At 51.5% G+C, this 20,276-nt stretch overlaps 1 protein-coding gene and 1 long non-coding RNA gene across 2 annotated transcripts; one reads left to right on the plus strand and one right to left on the minus strand.

The window, feature by feature from the left end:
- Positions 1–6,420: 6,420 nt before the first annotated feature.
- Positions 6,421–8,379, plus strand: LOC140219605 (endothelin-converting enzyme 1-like). Its single transcript, XM_072289519.1, has one exon. The coding sequence runs from the start codon at positions 6,421–6,423 to the stop codon at positions 8,377–8,379; it is 1,959 nt and encodes a 652-aa protein (XP_072145620.1).
- An 8,195-nt stretch (positions 8,380–16,574) lies between these two features.
- LOC140219503 (uncharacterized) lies at positions 16,575–18,889 on the minus strand. The gene is made up of 2 exons (XR_011895816.1): positions 18,826–18,889; positions 16,575–18,766 (listed from the first exon to the last, which is right to left on the minus strand). It is a non-coding gene; the product is annotated as an uncharacterized lncRNA (long non-coding RNA).
- Between the last annotated feature and the right edge of the window lie 1,387 nt (positions 18,890–20,276).

Genomic DNA, 20,276 nt, shown 5'->3' on the forward strand with positions numbered 1-20,276 from the left:
TGGGACCGCTACGACTGAGCCAAAACCGCGCGGGCGACCACGCCGACGGGCGGCGCCTGCTGGTCGGACCACGGTGCGACGAGGATGCGACACAAGCGTAAGCGCGCAGTTAATGCGTTTAAATAAGGCAGTGAACCGCTGTGCGAAAAAAGCGGAAAGACCGGCCACATCTCGGGAGGCGACGGGGAGTGCCAAGTCCCCGTCCGAGCTTCACCGGCGAACCCAGGATGGCGCGTGCACGAATCCAGCGTTGAATGCTTCGGTTGCGGAAAAAGGTGCCCCACGCCGGAATGCCGGGAAGCTCAGCGCGTCTAATGACGATGCGTCAGGGAAGGAAGTGAGCACGAGCTGTGACAACGTCGAGCCCACAACGGACTCTCCGAATTCCACGGGAGCGTCGAGAGGCGAGATGTCTGTTCGGTTGCCTTTCGAATGTGTTCCACTTTCCAAACAGGCGGCCCTTCGAGCGAAAGAACGTGCACAGCTTTCGACATGCGTCTCAACGGACCCACCGGTTTGTGCTTCGAGTGTGGTGCAGGCCCGTAGCGGAGGAGGTTTGGAACCTGTGCGCCTGCACGGCGACGACGTTCATCTTGATTACTCGACCTTGCGGGGCGTTCCTACGATGCCGGCTGCCGTTGCCGGCTGCAACGCGACACCACGCACCGTACCTGTGCGCTTGCTCACTCGTTGCACGGACGAGATATTTGCGGGAACTAAGCCGCACGCTTCCGTCGCGCTGGAAACGGCGTTTCTGAAGGCGGTTGAAGTTGGAAAACGCCCCGCCCCTGCTGTGCCCGCTGTACCAGCATGCGCCGAAACATCTGTTCAGTGTGAAGATGTTGAACGTAACGAGAGTGCAGAATGCGCGTTGGATGCCGATACACGTATACTGACCGCAAGCCATCGCGCTGAATCCCTCACAGGCGAGGTCGTCCCGGACCGACATGAGCCATTAGACCCGGTCAACTCGACCGAAAAGGGCTGTCGGTTAACAACTGGCCCAGTGATTTCGTCTACTGGTTCAGCGGGCGATGTGAGTGACTTGGCTGGTGCGTCGTGTTCGCTTTCGACTCCTTTCACGCAAAGCCACTCTAGAACCGATTCTCAAAGCTTTTTTTCTCACGGTCATTTTGTTGCTGCGTCGGAGCGCTTCCCATCTCCGCATAGGCAGTACGTGAATCATCAGCAAAACGTAGCGCCATTCGAGGACGTTTCCTCTGAGCAGAGACATTCCGAAGGTGACTTGTTGGTCGTCGCAGAGAGGTTTATTCCTCCACGCAGGAAGCATAACGACGATTGCGTCATCGTTGAGGCCCAGAACTCTTCGCGTGGGCGAGGATACTCTGCAGCTAGTGTGGAGCATCCTTTTCCGTACGGACCATCTGTCGACGACCACTTCCTCCCTGAGGCCCCGAAAACTGCTTCGTCCAAAAGTCGACGTGCACGTGGTGACAGGTCCCTTGAGACTCTGGAAATGAAGAGGTTTCGTTCTTTCTGGAGGAGGCAGGATACCAATGCTTTTGCTTCCGCGCTTTTTTCACCTGAGCAAAGGGGGCTCGCCACTTCTGAGAGCTTTTCTGAGCGAAGACGGTCAGTGCGAGAAGAGGTCATGCCTGTGCCACGAACCGAGAGTCCGCTTTGTGAGCAGACGCAATCTTCTCTCCTGGCATGTGAAAACTTCCGGCTCCGGCATACAAGCTTGGCCAATAGCAATGTTTCTGGAAGTCAGGACGTTTCTCGCGGGCGTGATCTGATTCCAGGCGGTGAGCCCGAGACGTTTCGCAGACAGTCTGCTGCTTTCGGAGCTCCTGTCGAACCTGAAATGTCTTTTCCCGTGGGCAATGCCGATGACACGCTTGCGCCTGGTGACGTTCCTTCGCAGCCGACCGTTGAAGCGCTTGCTTTGCCTGACAGTGTCCGTCTTTTGCAAAGCCTCCCCTCAGGTAACGACCTGTCCTTCGTGCCCGAGAGCTCACCCCTTCGGCGGAGACAGTCCGGTGATGACGACGACGTCATCCTCGAGTCTTGGATCAACGGTCGTGGCAGGAGCCAGTCGGAAGACGATGTGTGGCAGAGCGGTGGCCCTCGACAGAGACAGCGGGGAGATGTGGTCGATCTTGCCGTGTCGGGCGGCTATTCTCCTCAGCGGGGCCGCCTCCCTCGTTTTACCCATTCCCTCGAAAGTACGGGTGCACCCGAAGTGTCATTCCTAGCCAGGGCACGCCGCAACCAGCGGACGGCTTCGACAGCCGGTGCAGCTACGAACTTCCACAGTCGTAGTCGCGTTGCCTTGTTCGAACTGAACACTCTGAGAGCTCTGTACATCTTGCAAATGTGTCCCGACGGGCGCACGAGGCGTCGGGTGACTCAACTCTACAGAGAAGGAAGGCGCAGCCGCGCAATGGAAGCCTACTCTGCCGAAATACGCGCTCTGGTGCGCGCTCTTATCGAGCGCAGGAGCCGGGACCCGAACGTGCCGACGCGGTTACTCCGCGAACTGGCGAGTGTTGAGTGGCGGCTTCCAGATGCGCGGCATCGCTACAGGCCCCAGTTGCGGGAGCTGCAAGACCTGCCTGGAATTTTCGAAGACTAGACGCGAGTGCCTGAACAGTTACACCAGCGGGTGTACATCCATATCTATAGCCCGAAAAGACAAGCCTAGTTGAAATAATCTCTGTGTAATGCGTCCTTTTTTTTTCTTTATGCTTCTTTTTCAACGGGTAAATGTTGCGGTTTTGTTCTGTCTTTTCGTTTGTGGTTGCATCGTTATCATGTTATGTCTTGTGGTGCTGTATGACTATCCTAAGATATAAAATTACTGTTACTACTGTACTGTGCTGCCTTTTATGCAAGGAATGAAATAAGACTGTAGCTATACTCTTACGTTGCAGGGTTCAAACGAGGGACTATATGCACGGTGTTTCAGCGGACACTTTCAAAAATCTTTGTGTTGCTTGTGACATATATAATTCTTGTTCATGACTTGGTCTACGCGAAGCGGCGGGCCGTACTTGCACAAGAAATTAAACGCGAAATCGAGCAATTCACAAAGATTTAACTTTTTAAATAATTACCTTATGGCCCATATCGCAATTTGCAAATTCTAGCCGTGGAGTTCGCACGGCGGTTCCACTTGGAACGAATCCTCAGGATGACACAAGTTTCGAGATACTCATTCTCGAACTTTGCGGAAAAATTCGTTGGCGTTCTAGTTGATTTGTTAAGAAAACATCAATGTATGCACTGAAGCACACCAACACAAGTAAGTGAGGGAATTAATATCTCGAAACTGGTGTCGTTCTGAGAATTACTTCCAAGTGGATCCGCCTTGCGAACTCCAAGGCTAGAAGTTGTAAATTGCAATATGGATCATAAGGTAATTAGTTAAAAGTTATTTAGAGACCTTTTGTTAATTAGTCGATTTTGCATTTCACTTTTTATTTGTGCAAGTGCCGTCCGCCGCTTAGAGTAGACCACCTCATGAAGTAACACCTAGCTATCTGCCACAGGCAACCATCAAAATATTTTGAAAGTGTTCGTTGAAACATCCAGTACATACAGATAGGCAACACCGGCCAGAAGGAAACAGCCAATATGCCATAACTTATATCGGCGTAGTGCCTGCTGGCGTTACTAACCTGTTCTGATCCGGCGGCATCAATTTCAGCCTTATTGAGAAAGCACTTTGTTCCGCCAAGTCGGTTCGTATGAGCGGACATTGGCCAATCGCGTTCGCTCACAAGCGGCCCATGTGCACAGCAAATGCACATGGAATACTGCGCGTAGGTGTTGATGAATTTAAACCGCGCGAGGAAGCACCAGGGAGGTGCACCGTTTGTGAACGTGTTGTTGCGCTCGGGTGGCGATCTCGGAGGCCATGCTGCGTCTGGAAGCTCAAAGAGCGGCCGGAACATGCACGACGCCACACTCTCCCACTGAGAGTTCCATGTGTACAGAGGCCAATTGCCTTGACGTGGTTAGAAAGTCGTGATAGCTTGAAAGTAATGTTTATGTTCATTGGTGTTATCCACTTGATTCTTGCACGATCGCCGGTCGTGGGGATGTGCCAAGGGATGCGGGGATAAAAATTCAGAGCCATTGTACTCTGTGAAGGTGGATGACTAGAGAGGCTGTATATACGTATAAGGAAAGTAAAACAACAAAACAATATAACACAATCATGCACATTGTTATGTTTATTTGTATTTACGCTTATCTCGTGACCACAGCAATTATGACTTTATGGTCGCTATGATAGAGGGCCACGGGCTCTGTGACGACACTGGAGATGTTCCTAGCGAATGTTAGGTACATGTGCGACCGATGGCGTGTCGTGGAGACATTGGTCTTGGCGTTACATTGAAGGCCGAACCTTTGCAAGAGAAAAGCTAATAACCACTTTCCGTCGGGACGAGACACATCGACGTTAAAGTCACCCACAATGATGATGGGATTGGGGTCCACAGGGAGGATCCACCCAAATGTGTCGATCATAAAGTTTTCAAGGATGACGCTCCAGGAGGAGCGTATGCAGTGGCGGCAACGATTCCATGCCTAGTCTGCATGGTGCACGCGTCGGCGCATAGCACGGCAAGGCTCTCACCCGTTATCGGTAAGGCATAGGGCGCAACGGCCGCGCTATCGTTGTTGGCGTAGATCGCAACGCATCAAGGTATCATCCGTCATTTATCACCCGTTTTGACACGCCTGGCCTCAAACGCAGCTGGGACACATACGCTGATATGATTTTGCCATATGCTTGAGCTATTTTAGCTCTATAGACGCCACCAACGTTTTTGCCTACGCATATCACGAAACGCTGGAAACTAGCTGCAAACAACACCACCACCACCACCACCACCACCAACAACAACAACAACAACAACAACAACAACAACTAAACGGAAGGCAATATCCCGTGTTAATTGGTATTGCCTTAGTTTTTTTCTTTTCTGTGTATTGATCATTCCACTAAAATTGACTTATTGCTGAAATTACTTTCCTTTAATGCAATGTTTTACATTTCGTTCTTGAATACTCCATTTTTATTATTGCGTCATTAAGTCTTACTGCCCCAATCACACACTGTTCTTGTTTTCTGTTCCTTCTGGTTGTCTTTCCTTTTGCATATTTCTTGTCTCTCCTAAGAGTAGTTATTTGTCTAACGTTGCCTGCCTCGTGGCGTATCCGCTTTTTGGCTCCGTGCAATAGCTGAGCACCACCACCGCCACCACCACCACCATCACCATCGTCATTCCAGCACCACCACCACCACCACCACCACAATAATAATAATAATAATAATAATAATAATAATAATAATAATAATAATAATAATAATAATAATAATAATAATAATAATAATAATAATCATTCCAACTCATTGTTGATATACGTTGATGCTGACCGCTTTCTTTTGTATTTCCGATTACATTTTTATTTTCGTAATAACATCCGACTTGTATTAGCACCCGATTCGTGCCTTGTCCGTCGCAGTGGGGTTGTGCCATCATTGAAAAATATATCATCCTTTTTTTCTAACCATTAGGGCTATCACCTTCTTTCATAATCAGTGCTGGGTTCTCGGCGTCGTCGTCTTGGAACCACTGCAACAGGCGTTCTGGTGATGAAGCCTGAACAGCGCAGGTCGGCACCGCTACCGGTGAGCACGAGCGTAAACAGTCCTAAAGACGACACAACGCTGGCAACTCCTTCAAGCGAGCGTGACTGCTTGTTCCACACTTATCTCCATGTTCGAAATTCCTACTCCATGATAGAAGACGTTTCCTAAATGTACAAGGAACACTCCCACTGTAGGCCTGCCCAATGTGAAATCACATCGGCCGTGTACATAGCCTGAAGTCGGCCGTGCATTATAGCTTTCGCCAACTTAGGGTTTCACTGGCTTTCCAGTGGTCAGTGGTGCCATGACAAAGGGTCATTTCGGTCGCATGATAGGCTACATTACCGAATATAACATGTTGGCCCTATATGAGGCCTACATTTAGCCCGCTTCTAATACCGCCATAGTAAGGTGCATGAAACAGTTCGAACGAAAGCCTCTCGTTTGTCAACTTCCTTGCACGTCCTCTATTTGTCATCCCGGTCTGCCCTAAGCGGTACTTTCAGCTAATAAGCGTTGACGTACGCAGCGCCTCGGGCATTCTTGGGGAGTCGGGGACGAGAAATCGAAGATACTCCTTTTTGCCAGGACTGCATGAAACGCCTGCTTAGGCATGTCCTTCATGAATATGATTTCTTCGTTGCATGCGACAAAGAACGGCGCGGACAGAGCCGCATCAGCTTGCCATCTTTCTTTTTTTCCATTCGCGGCAGGGCGCACCGCCACGCAAGAGGCATCTGGACCTGAAGTGCCCTTGCGGAGTGGGCGTCTGGGCGTGCCTCTTCGTCTCCACGATGGCCGCAGTCGTGGCCTTTGCAGCACTCGGCGTCTACTACCTGGTGTCTGGTGCAGCAGGCGAGGACGATAGCCAGCAGTACCTGAACACGTTCAGCTGCCGGAGCGATGATTGCGCCAAGTCCGAATCGCTGCTTATGCAGTCGCTCAACACCAGCGCCGACCCGTGCCACGACTTCAAGGCGTACGTGACGTCGCGCTGGCTGCCGCACCCGCACCGAGTCGTGTCCGAGCTTTGGAACTACAGGTGGCACGTCAAGTACAACTGGGCGAGGCGGGTGGCCGGCGAGATGTCGAACCGCGACTTCGAGCCGCACTTGGGCAACATGGTAGCCTCGTCGTTCGGCGCCTGCGTGAATCGGTCCACTGAGCGAGCGGACGACACGCGAAGGATGTTCAGGGAACTCATGCGAAGCCTCGGCATTCCCTGGCCCGAGGTGCCACCTGGTGACGCGAACCCGTTCGACGTGCACCTGAACCTGTGCGTTCGGTGGAACATACCGCTCTGGTTTGACGTGAGGCTGCTACCGAACAAGACCGTCAGTGGCCGACGGACGGTGTACGTCGGCCCGAGCGCGTTCGCCAAGTTCTGGGCCAACCAGTTCAGGTCGATTAGCAGCGACTCCGCGGTGCATGGGTACATCTACCAGTATCTAGTGTACTTCGCAGGTTACAATGAGACAGCGAGGGAGGGGCTGATAGTGGCCAACTGCTACGCTGTGTTCAACTTCACGCGACAGGTGGTGTTCAGGCTCGAGTCCCTTCACGAGAACGTGGGATCCAGTTTGTACTCTTTCGACTCGCTCGCCAGCGCGTTCGGCCCGCGCGCCAATCGTCTCGTGTCCCTAATGAACGAATACTTCGGGCTCAAGGAAGCCTTTGTAGGTTCGGACGTGGCCATCGTCGAGAAAGTGGGCACTGTTGAAGTAACGCGCCACATCACAGCCGATCACGACCCTTCTCTGGTCCTCAGTCACCTGGGCTGGTGGGTTCTCCAGATATACGCTCCGATTGCCGATGGCAGCTTCTTCGACCTCAAGTACGGCAACAAGGAACTGGGCGACCTCTTGCGTCCCCTATTCTGCGAGACCCAAATGGAGCACTCCTTCAAGATCCCGCTGCTCTCCAAGCACGTCGCGCTCAACTTCTCTCCGAACGTCACGCAGAGAGTCGACGAACTCCTCGTCAACGTCCGTGAAATGGCGGCGGCCGCGTACGAACACTCCAACTGGCCCCCGATGATCCGCGCGAAGGTGGGGGAGAAAATTCGAGCGATGAGCATCAACCTGTGGCCCCTGCCGGAGTACCAATCGAGCGAAACGCTTCACCGCATCTACCGGTCCCACCACACCACGAAGGATACCGCGCTCGAACACTGGATCGCCGAGCGTCGGGCAAACGCGGCACTTCTCGGTAGCGACGCCTACTTCGAAGACAAGAGGTTGCCGCACAATTTCGCCAAGGACGCCGTCTACTACGACTTCCTGCTCAACGAAGCCACTGTGTCGATGATGATGGCACATGAACCACTCTACTACCCCGAAGCGGCCGCGGCCATCAACTACGGAGGCCTGGGAGCCGCCTTCGCGGCAGCGGTGTTGCGTGGAGTCGGCACAGGGCAGGTCGGTCTCCGCGTGATTCCTTCCGGCCATGTCAATTCTGGGGACAAAACTCCTCCGCTGTCGGGAAACGCGACGTCCGTCCGAACGAGCGAGTCGTCATCGCGTAGTCGGCTGGACTCGGTGCCGGACTTCATGCCGGCGTTCCGCGCTCTCCAAGCCCACAAGACGGTGTGGCCCGCGCTACGCCAGTTTTCGCCGGAAAAGCTGTTTTTCATCAACTACTGCCACACCCAGAGCAGGCTGAACATCGCCTTCGACTGCAACGGTGCGGTCCGGGGGGATCGTAACTTCGCGTTCGCATTTCGCTGCGCGAAAGGCTCGGCCTTGAACCCGTGACCGTGGAAGACGCGTCGTGATTTCTGGCTAGGAAGTGTCGACCATGCGGCTCACCATCTATGGAGTTGAGCTTGCGTGCGGGACGCTTCAACGCTTCTTTGACACGCGTTATGTAGTCCGGGAATTTTTTTTTTGTTTCATAGGGTTTTTGATTGCGCTATTTTAATGAGACGAGCAACATTCCGTTTCCGAGATGGGTTAGTGCTTGAAGAATCTCATGGGAACTTTTGTAAGTTTCTGTTTTCAGGAAATGTGAGAATTTAGTTCATATTCGTTTTTCTTTCTTGGCCTTGTACGATGGAATCGTGCAGAAGCATTACATTGTCTATAAGTATGAGATAGTTATAGCCTCCTTCAGTGGTGCAAGTAAAGGTCGGCATTGTCACCTACGAGTAGACATACTCACGCCTACTCCATACTCATCTCAGAAGTGTGGGATAGTGTGTTAGTGAGTGATGAAAGGTGTAACTGGACGTGAGCATTTGCATGAGTCAGTGGCTGGTTATAAAGTGAGTATGAACGCGAGCCATCGATGGTGAGCTTGAGTGGACGGGAGCAGATATGTGGGTTCCAATGAGAGGGCGGGGAGAGGGGCGGGGGAGTGCCAGTGTGAGCACAAGTGGATGCTTCTAAATGTAAATAGAAGCGACTAAGAACGCGAGTGGGTGTCGGTCAGCACAAGTCAACGAGCTTGAGCGAATGCCCACCAGCATGATGCACGCAGGAGTGGGGGAGTGCATAGCCTGTGTAAACGTATTAACATGAATGAGTACACGCTTATCCTGGTGACCTGTGAGGCTAAGCGCAACACCACCACGAAAGAAATTTCTTTCAGTGCTACGGAGCCAATGGGGCATCGCAACTGGGCTTCTTTCTTTACATTAGATGTGACTTCAACAGTACTTTCGAGTGCTGCGTCGAGTGCTCGTCGGGCCAGTACTACCCGTGGTGGATAGGTGTTATTGTTACAGTTAAGCAGCAACAGCAGGTCTCTCTCCACTGCGCAATCGTGCGAATAGTGATTTTTTCAGACTGAGTCGAATACGAGTGGAATAGTGCCAGAAGCGGATCGAATCGAATACTTTTCGAATAGGTTTCGAATAATGAATAGCCGTTATCACAAGAATGTTAAACGATGTTCGCTTTGCAGTATTTTAAAAGTAAGCAATGTTCTGTCATTACGTAATACGGTATGAAGCGCTTTTTATTGCAACGAAGCTGTATATGGCTAGGGTTCCGCGCGCTTTTGTTTTTCGTGAAGAAGAACTGTCATTATCAATGGCTCGTACCCCCGTAAGCATTCATGCTCCCATAGGCAAGCAAAAAATGCAATTACTCATAGCCCCATAAGGCAGAGGCTACAAGCACTCAGCAAAGGGAAGCGAACAGCTCTTAAATTCTTTTTAATCACTCATACAACATACAGCACAGGTCGAAAACTGTCATCATCAGTGGCACATACCCCTGTAAGAAATGGCTCATACCCCCGCAAGCAAGCAAAAATGCAATGACTCATAGTCCCGTAAGGTTCATGGATACTCACTTTGCGTGAATTAGCTGCGATGACACTACCCCTGCTGTCACTGTCAGTGATTTCAATGTGGATGTGTCGGTACCGAAAAGGGAGTGGTTTACGCGTTCCGTGTTGCAGGCACGTCCTTGCGATGCCCCACCGATCCGGCCCAACCGACAACCCAGCGACATACGTGCATCGATTTAACCTTATGAAGGAATGCGATTGCAGTTGCGAGTGAAATAATGACCACCGATCAAGACAATAAATGAGAGTGCCCACCTTTCATCGCGATGACCACCCATCAAGACAATAAATGAGTTCGTATCTTTGTTCAAAATTATGTGCCACCTCCGTGTCGCGTGCTAAACAGCTTCGCTGGTCAACCACCTTCGCAGCGTGGAATGGCTCATGATTTTTAAACGCACGAACGGAGCATTAGGAGTGAGTAAGCAGTTTCTTCGCATGCACAGGGTTCTTCAGATGGGTGCGAATGATCGCTGCATAGCTTGTTATGTATGGCTAGCTAAGCAACGTAGGCTGCTCTACTACGCAAGTTCTCAGGTTTTATGTCAACGCTATGCCCGTGAGGGTGAAGCCTTACCGTACTTTTACTTCAACTTCATGTGTATTTGAATACAGTGGACGTGTAGAAATACTGAAGAAGTAATCGAACAAATCGCCGCCCCTTCGAGTCCATGAAGATGGTCGAACAGCCAGGCTGTGTATAGTAGCACGGGCTGTTACGCCATGCAAGTCAAACTTCGCTAGTAGTATATATAGTAAATCTTTTGTGTCACCATTCTTTCACCTCCCAGTGCTGCCGATGTGTCTCCGCGTCTCGGGCCCGCACTTCGGGATCGGCCTCCCGGCGCTGCCGTTCAAACTCGGCATCTCTGGCGCGCGGCTCGGGATCGGCCCTACGACGACGAGCCCGTTCACCAGCCAACACTCGCTAACGCTCGCGGTAGGCAGCTTCTTTCTCAGGAGTGCGCACTACTCGTGGTCTTCCCACGAGTTGTAGCTGGGGTGGAATGTGCGGAACCACTAATCCAATGTTACGTATATTGGGCGGAACGCCCACCACAGGAGATGCGTGCGCTGCACCCGCTTTGAGGATTGGTTGGATTGGTTTAACGATTTGCCGGCACTACTTGCTCCAGCAAGAAGTGCCGGCAGCTACGCGCTCCTAGAATCGCGTTTCAATCACTGGCCACTGTTCGTTGGCCGCAAACCGCCATCATGACATTCGTTTCTATCGCGGCAGGACGGAATCAGTCGACGATAAATTCGATGCCGATCTGGCTCGATCCACGAAAATGCACCGTCTGACAACCGTACAAGATTCTGGTATAAGATCGCATTCCAACAGGGGGAATGGGCTCACTTTAATCCCTTTTCCCCAGTTGAGCTCTTGCCTTCCTCGCTCGGTAGGTCACGTGACACCTTTTTTGGCGAAGTCCGACGACGACGGCACAATCGTCCGCATTTACAGCTTCGCTGTAAGAATGTTCGCATTTGCGAATACCGATTATTCGATTCGGTCTTCGAATAGAGAGCCGCCAATGCTACCGCAACATATTTGCTGGTTATCGACTCCGTTCTTTACGAAATTAAGCAATCAACCAATAAACGCCACCTGAAATATCTTCACTAAAACAAATTATACACATGCAGGCGCATTGAATAATTAGCGATTAGCTTATATTGACAAAGATAAATTGTACGGCTTATTGTTTTATTTTGTTCTCATCGCTCTTCAACTTTCGACTGCCTGCGTCACTCATAAGCTTCCCTGCATAGTAAATAATTTATTGCTCATACGTGGTATAGCCCATTTACATACGTGCCAGTACTTCACGTGTTGCAGAATATGTCCTGACCCGAGAGAACGGCACTTTACCGATTGTGGCTTGGCGTCGCATTTACGAAGTCGTTTGTTTTCAGCATTGGATGGGAGGCTCGTGCTGCGCGTGACCACTGCGGCGGCGAGGAAACTGTCGATCACATTCTTTGTCGTTGTCCCCGACACAGCGCACAAAGACAGTAATGCAGTGATTTGGGCTTGTTGGTTTGACATCGTGAAGTTTATAGCGCGTGAAAAGAAAAGGCCGGGCTTATAGGCGTGATCACGTATTGACGTGACAAGGGCTTATAGCGCCTGTGTGTGTCACGTCTTCCTTTCGTCCTTGTCTTTTCACGCGCTATAAGCCTCACGTTTTTTTTTTTTGTGTGTGCGTGTGTGTGTGTGTGTGGTTTTTCTTTTTTTGTCTTTTGTGTTACTCGCGCACTAACCGCCTGACCGGCCCTTCTAATGCCACAAAAACATACCGCCAAAGACTCCCCCTGAATGCTTCCTAACCTCTCGCATCCCAACACGCTCCCAAGCACCCGTCTTTCTTAAAAATTTTGTTTCTCCCTTTTTTTTCTTTCACTCTCCCCCCTTTTTTTCAGTCTTGGTGCCGCCCTGGCTTCCCCCCCTTTTTTTCTCTCTTTTTTTATCTTTTTTCCTTTTTTTTCTGCTTTTGTTTCTTTTCTTTTCTCCCCGCCTGCCCACTCTCACGGTCTTGTCCCCTCGTCTTGGGAATGAAGCTCACAGACGTCGGATGACAGCGCTTGTTTCCTCTGGTAGTCTCTCTTTTTAAAACCAGCCGCCAGCGACAACACCCGCACGTGACGTCACTGCACTAACCCTTTAAAACTAACACGCCGAGGATGACGAGGCCGCCTTTGACGAAGATAGGTCCTCCTATCGAAACGTTGGCCAGCCTTTCTGAGGCACCATATCCCTGTTTACAAACTTTATACCGCAGTGTGCTATTCCATCTGTCAGCCCCTTGCTTGCTTGAGCACAAATGCAGTCACTCGCGACCGCGCTGGCGCGTCTTGACGACCGGCCGTTTTCGGAGTACACAGTCCTGGAACGCCGGCCTATACAGTCGTCACACAAGAAGACAGTGAAGACATTCCTGAAATTTTAATGTTCGAGTGGCCTATTGGAGAGACTGTAATTCTCACGGACGTTCATAACGTTCCCTACATTTCTTTTCGTTTCTTTGCTTTTTCTCTTTGCTGTTCTTTCCGGCTTTTATTTCCCATTACCCTTCCCCAGTGTAGGGTAGCGAACCAGAATCTCATACGGTAAACCTCCCTGCCTTCCCCACCCCGTTCATCTCTCTCTCTCTTTAGTGACCGTTAAAACTTGACGTTTGCACCTTTTAGAGTGTGCTTAAACTTTACATACAGTGTGTCGTTGATTCCCGTATGCTTGTGGAGGTCAGTCTGCGCATGAAGGCATGCGGAATACCTTGCGCACAGATGCCATATAAAAAAATAAGTGTGATTGGAAGGTTAGCGAATGCTGTTAGCATAAGAAGGCCTACGTAAAAAACTTTTAGTCGTTAAATGGTTTACGCGTCCATGCCACTGTAGATATAAGCGTGAATGCCTGTGCTAGTTGATTTTAATAATAGAATCAGTTTCGATGAGTGCACTGCGCTGTCAAGTTCTTTCTTTCGTCCCGTTTCTGGGCAGTCAGACCTCCAGCTGCAGGTGTGCTTATATCCGCAAAATAGTGACCAGCGTTTCGAGGAAGTTATTTATCTTCTAACTGTCGCTTCAACTAGCTTGCTAACTCTCCGTCTAATTAGTTTACCTACTCACGTTTTTACATGCCAAAGCAGCACTTGGGATTGAGAGACACAGCGACGGGGTCACTTGGTTCATTCGGATCACGCGCGATTCTTTAATATAAATCTGACTAAATAAGCGCTTTCCTTTTATGAATCAAGAAAACAGTGGGTCCTTTACCCCTGTGAGAGAAGATCATCGTGGCCAGCATCCCGAGAAACACGCACCCAGAACACAACAGAGAAAGCAGGCAAGCGAGAGTACAATCTCTACGTAAGGCCTACGAAGGACCAGGAAGTGGAGAAGTCACACACACCGAAGCAGCAAATTACAAGAACAGAGCAGCCCACGCTGTCAGCGTGATAAATGGCCAGGGAGAAGAGGTCGCAGTGGCCTCAGTGGACTTCAGGCATAGACTCTGCGGAAGTAATGGTGATGGCTCTGGCGGCCACGACGGGAAAGCGAGAGGAAGATCACATCGCAGTCATCGCGGACTTACAAACAGAATGTAGAAAAAGGCCGCATTTCTAAACAAGCCCTGATCTTCCTTGAGAAACTGGACAATTTTCAACTAATACACATTGTCTGGGCCCCGGGACACGAGTACCTGGCGGGTAATCCAGCGGCTCACGCCGCTGCCCGAGATCACATTCTCCGGGCTATCCCACCGGGTTCGCGAGCCCCGGTAGACCCTTGACGGCGTCCCGAAAACATACAGCGACATCCTGAGCCACTACAGACTAGGTAGGAAGACCTACCCACCCCCGCATCCCAAGGTGACTAGACAATAGACAGTGATGCTCCGCAAACAACAGACCGGCACATTCCCTCACGGCACCCTGCTGCACGCCTTGTATCCTGCTAGCTACACTTACAAGTGCGCCTACTGCTCTGCGCCCATTACCCTCTACCGCATGGTATGGGGAGTGTGGGCACAACCCATCGATACCACACATAACCGGATCAGCCATCGAGCAATGGGAGGCTCACTTCACAAGCCCGAGCCCTGAAGACCAGTATTGTCTGGTGAGCAGGGCCAAGCTACCCGCTCAGGCCCACGGCATCCTGGACTATGCACGCCGCCCACCTGGGACGACTCCACTGTCAGCTCGTTTTTACAAATATAGTTTATTCCTCCTCCTCTTTTTTTCGCCCCCACTATAGAAATGGACGCTGGCAGCCGGGAATCCAAGCCGCTACCTGCAGCTCAGCACGAAAAATGCGATGTGAGCCGCAGTGACGGAGCCCTGAGTTTCTGCTTCCAACGTAGAGTCACCTCACTGGCATTAAATCAAAACCTTAGCCGTAGGCACTGGAGGTGCCCATGCCTTGCGTAGTCCCCAGTCACGTTTTTCACGTAGTCATTATTTTGGTAAGTGTTGCTAGGTTTTGCAATGTTCTTGCCAGGTTATGCGTGGCTAGGGTAGGTTCACACTAAGCGTTGCTAGGTTTTGCTAAGTTTTGCGACGTTATGCATGGCTTGGCTAGGCTCACACGAAGCGTTGCTAGGCTTGTCCATGGATGTGCGGGCTTGGCGTTGGAAGTTTTCGGTGACGCGCAGGCCCGGAACCGATTCCCGGCGGCGCCGAGCTTTCAGTCGGCAGCGTTCGTTGTCTCTGGCCCCAAACTCGGCATCCTCGGCTCGGCGACGGCTGTTTGTCGGCGGCGGCCTCGGCGCGATGGCTAGGATCGGCTCTCCTTCGTCGATCGTAGTCCCGCTGAGCCGTGCGCCGAGCTTCCTGTGCAGGAGGCTTCTTCCTCTGGAGTCTTGCCTTTACTCGGTCGGCCCATGGTAGCTGCGCACACGTGTTTACTATATACGAGAGAGGCGACACGTATGTCAGCGTGCTGGCTGCTCATAGCTTTCTAGCACATCACTGACGTCACGGATAAGCGAACACTTGCTTCTCCTCGGCTGGGGAGAGCGAAGCGCGCGCATGCCGTGCACGTGTGCGATGCGAGGAGGTTGCGTGGCTCGGCGACGCACTCTTGAGTTTTCTGTCGGCACGAAACGGACTTACGGAAAGCTAACAGCTCCGCTGTAAAAGAAAGCTACGACCAGCTTAGAACTGCGTTACTGTGCAGAAGTGTAGACAAAAGCAGATGCCGCAGTAGGCGAACTACACTGTTTATTGGATAAGCGTTTATTCATTCGGATAGAGGGCTCTACCCGAGCTGGTAAGGAGATGGGCTCCAATGCAAAGTTCGTTAAAACGGCAGTTTCCTTAGGTTATAGCTATCCGCTCTTCTTGCGTGATTAAATGCCGAGACTTACCACAGTATATATATAGCCCTATATACGCGTAGTGAGCGTTGACAGACGCCCCACTGGTGTCGGCCTTGCTAAAGCACACTCGAAAAAGGAGGCGGCAGAGTTTTCCCGCCGGAAAGCGGCGATCGATTGCTGCCTTTCCTGCCGGTCATGGGACCTCGCGAGAGTCATCGTTATCGTGTCGCCGGCAAGTTTTTAACAGGTATTCGAGAACCCCACCGCGCAATAATTATTCTTCGACATGGCTTGACGCTTTTGGCTACCCCCCCCATGCGACGTGGGTCACTTATTTCGCTCCGAAAACGTGAATAAAACAGAGAAGCACGAGCAACGATGCTGAAACACTACGGCTGACGGCTGCGTCCTTTATCAAGTGCACTTAGCAAGGCCGCCACCAGCGGCGCGTAGAGCTAGGCTCCTTGAGCTAGATTTACACAACACACTTGAGGAACTTATAGAGGCCTAACGTATAGCACAACACGAGAGCCCCTCTAAAACCAATGCTAGGCATCAGTTATCACACACACATATACGGCACCAAATACGACATTCCGCGAGACATACGGGCTAAGCTTACAGTCCCACAATTACAAAAAATAATAATAAAAGAAATCATGCACTCCGTACACCACCAATTGAAGGAAGCCAAAGCAGAGCAAAAATCATGATCAAGAGTTTCGGAAACAACAAAGTGGTGGTCTTCCTAGGCGTCTCCCGCTACTAATACAAAGGCTGTTTTGTCGCAGCACTAGTTGACCGCAATAAACAATGCAGCACAAGTCTGACAATAAATACAAGACATGTTGAGACAGCTACAGCTCTGGCCATAACACAAGCCGACGCCTATTCAATAATAAGCGATTCAGGAACGGCAGTACGTCACTTTTCAAATGGCAGGATTTCCCCTGAGGCAATGCCTATTCTAGGAACAGGCAAAATAACCCATGAACACCGATGCGCCTACATTCTATGGATTACAGTCCACACCCGCGACCTCACCGGAGAGAACAACCCTAATGAGGAAGCACACAACGTAGCTCGAGGGCTCAGTTTCCGAACTATGCGACAAATGTTGATCCTTCGTTAGAGTTCCACGATGTGTGGGAGCGGGAGGACCGAATCACTAGATTCCATGATACTACTAAACATTATAAACTGCAGAAGTGCGTTTACCCACCGCCTCACCCACAACTCAATAGGTCGCAGTCTGTCCAATGGCGGCAGTCACATAAGAGTTCGGCACTACTACATGTTACATATCCAGCAACGCACACGACTGATAAATGCAAACATAGCGATGCACGAGCCACCTTAGCACTCATACTATGAAAGTACCAGGGATTAGTATACGGTAACGAGAATGCAGCCTCCACCGACAGCCTCCGCGCGCGTTGGCGGGCCCAGCTGCTGAGCTCAGCGCTGGACGAGGAACTCTGGGCAATCCAGCGGGCCAAGGAAACTGCTAGGAGGCAAGATCTCCTGGCTGACACCTACGCGGGAGCCGAGTCCACAAACATGTCGGATATTGAAGCTTTTCCGCCTGTCCGTCATTCCTTAAAGTTGCCAGTTGACACGATCTATTACACGAAGCAATGTCCTGAGTTGGCTTGCTTCCTCGCGCCTGCGCGCGACAGCAGCGCTCACTAGGGTGCGCATTTCGGCTGAACAGGCCTCCATCGAGCGGCCGTTGATTCCTTCTTTGTACAAGCGAAGAACTCGGCGCGCTGTCCTCTCATCTTGGCATAATCGGAGGGTGCTGAGCCATCCCACGGTGTTGAGCTCGAATAAAGCGGCGCGCCTGTGACTACGACTGCGGTCGAGGAAGTTTGTCGCTGCACCGGCTGTCGAAGCACCCTGCTGGTTGCGGCATACTGTGGTCACCAATGGCACTTCGACGGCACCCGTACTTTCGCGCGAATGGTTAGAGCGAGAGAGGCGGCTTCTCTGAGAATAACCGCCCGGCACGGCAAGGTCGACACCACCTCCCCGCAGCCTCTGTCGAGGGCGACCGGTCTCGGACGCATCGTCTCCCGACTGGCTCCTGCCACGACCGTTGACCCAAGACTCAACGATCACATCGTCGTTGTCGGTGGGCGTGCCTGCGGAGCGCCTCCGCCAAGGGGCGAAGTTCTCGCACACAATGTAAACGTCATCGTCTGCGGACACAGCAACTATCTCACCGCTAGCAGACGCCGTCGATCGAGAAGGAATGCTCCCGGAGGCCACTCCACCATCGTCTGCGGTCCGCACGGAAAGGTGCTCCTCCAACTCGGTATGGGCCAAGCTTTCCACCTGGCGAGGGAAGCTTTCGGAGAGTATGAGTACATCGTCATCTTCTCCATTCTGATCTCGCGGAAGTCTCGCGGTTTGCGCGTCAGGCACGAGGCAAAGTGAACGTCTTCCGGGCTCGTGCGATCCCGACTCAACCATGTCCCGAAGCTCGGAAGCTGCGAATCGTGCGTCGGCCTGGGTGTTTACATCCCCGCTCGCCTCTCGAGCTCCATGGTCACCGCTGCCTTCAGTTAGCGCCGGAAGTAGAGACGCAGGATCATCCACATCCCTGCGGTCGGCTGGTGAGTTAGGAAAAGAAATGATTGGGCTCGTCGATCGGGCGCTCTCCGCCAGCGAGTTGACGCGCTTAAATCGAACAACGCATGGCTTCGTGCAACATCTTGGTGCCGCGGACGCAACAGAGCCGGGGTGGAAGACGGCCTTTCCTTGCTGGCTGGAAGAGCACGGTCCCGCGTCGCGATCCTGAACGGTCGCCGATGGCGCTGAAACGTCCAACATCGACAAACATCGTAGATACTGTTCTCTTGTAGCCATTCGCACGAATTCCCAGCCGCCTCCATCGCTGCAATGCATCCCACTCGTCACGCTCACCGGCTGAGCCTTGTATCGAGGAACCAGTGGGCGAGCTGGGCCTTTCTCCGGGAATCAAATCATCCGGAGCAGTGCGACGGGGCCGGTCACTGCGCAGCAAAGAAACTGCATAAAGAGCGGCGTTCAAAAGACTCGCGGTTGCACCAACCTCTCTAGCAGCGTCGGCGTCCGTCTATATTCCGTCCCACACACAGCAGTCAACGCCATGGAAGCTACGCAAGAAGTTCTCCCAAGAAAAAGGATCACTCCGCGCGTTCCGTCCATGCTTCCCTGCGCGCCAACAGCGTTCGCTGTTGCATGCAGCATGTACTACGTCAGGCTCCTGGCGACGGGTTGCAAAAAAAAAAAAAAGAAAAAAAAATATCCCGAAATGAACAACAAAAATGAAAATGGTCTAAAAGAGCTGATTAGCAGCCGTGCCACCGTGTATTTGTTTCTAATGATTAAAACTTGTTTTATTGAATACTGAGCCTATATAAAGAACAGTTGCGCACGATTGCGGTCAAAACACATCGAACTACATCCCAGTGCGACCGAAGCCACCGAAAGAAGTCTCTCTAGTCTCTACAGTGTTGACTGCTATCTATGAAATGAAGTACTGTGGTGGCTCGAGCGCCTGGGCAGACGTCGTTGGAGGAACGCGTTCCTCACCAGCGTCTTGCCAGCGTCGCCAATAAACCAGTGGTGTGGACACGCGGCCAGTGGGGCTGTGCCAAGCGCCTGTCTTTATTTCGTTTTAATTGAATAACTCGTATAATGCCTTACAAGCCGGGTCTCTATCAAAAGAATTTTACGCGGCATTGTGCTACCGACAAAAACAGACAACAGAAAATAAACTATATACGAAGACTATGCATAAAAAAAAGAACAACTACAGAACGGGCGAGGAGGTATATAACGGCAGTCTCTGCGGCCACGAGATGTTTCAGAAGACAGTGAAAACAAGCTTTTAGGGCACGGGTGCCTTTTTATTGCTGTTTTTATATGAGCAAGGTTCAAGTAGATGACAGATGCCTCACTTCCTTTTCGTGGTGCTTTTCGGGTCACCCGGTCCTTTCTGCACCTTGCGTTGGTCCCATGAAGGCTGGACTGTTTCTGTATGCTGAACTTTCTTGGACAAAAGTGAATTTTGAATTGTGCTGAAAGAGCTTCTGCTGTTGTCATTTCCTGCTGTGCAGCCGCTTGCGCCGCTTTCTTCAGCAAAAATCGTCGTCGCAAGGCACATCCAACCCATTCTCTTCGCTGAACAGGCCATACAGTGTCCAGCCTGCAAATTGGGGCTATCATCTTCTTGAATGCAAGGCTCGGTAAGGGAACGCACCTACGATGTGTGCAGTTGAAGACAATGTATTTCGGCCGTTCCGCATCGACGTCTTGTGGTTGCTGTTGGCATTCGGCATCGGCGAGTTGCGCCTCGATTCCCTGGAAAAGTGTAGAAACGGCTCCCTTTCGAAGCCGATCAAGGGACTTCCTTTTCGTCTTATAGGGCATCCCCTTCATGCTCTCTGCTGTACTTATGAAAAAGCAGGCGCTATTCGAAATGTCGCGTACGTATTTTGTCTTTTGCTTTCAGCGGTAGCTTACGACGAGGAATTTCTC

This window comes from Dermacentor andersoni, chromosome 7, assembly GCF_023375885.2.
Source record: "Dermacentor andersoni chromosome 7, qqDerAnde1_hic_scaffold, whole genome shotgun sequence".
Taxonomy (NCBI): domain Eukaryota; kingdom Metazoa; phylum Arthropoda; class Arachnida; order Ixodida; family Ixodidae; genus Dermacentor; species Dermacentor andersoni.

What these genes read in the sequence shown, in the direction of transcription:
- LOC140219605 (XM_072289519.1), top strand. Translation starts at nt 6,421, where the DNA reads ATGGCCGCAGTCGTGGCCTTTGCAGCACTCGGCGTCTACTACCTGGTG.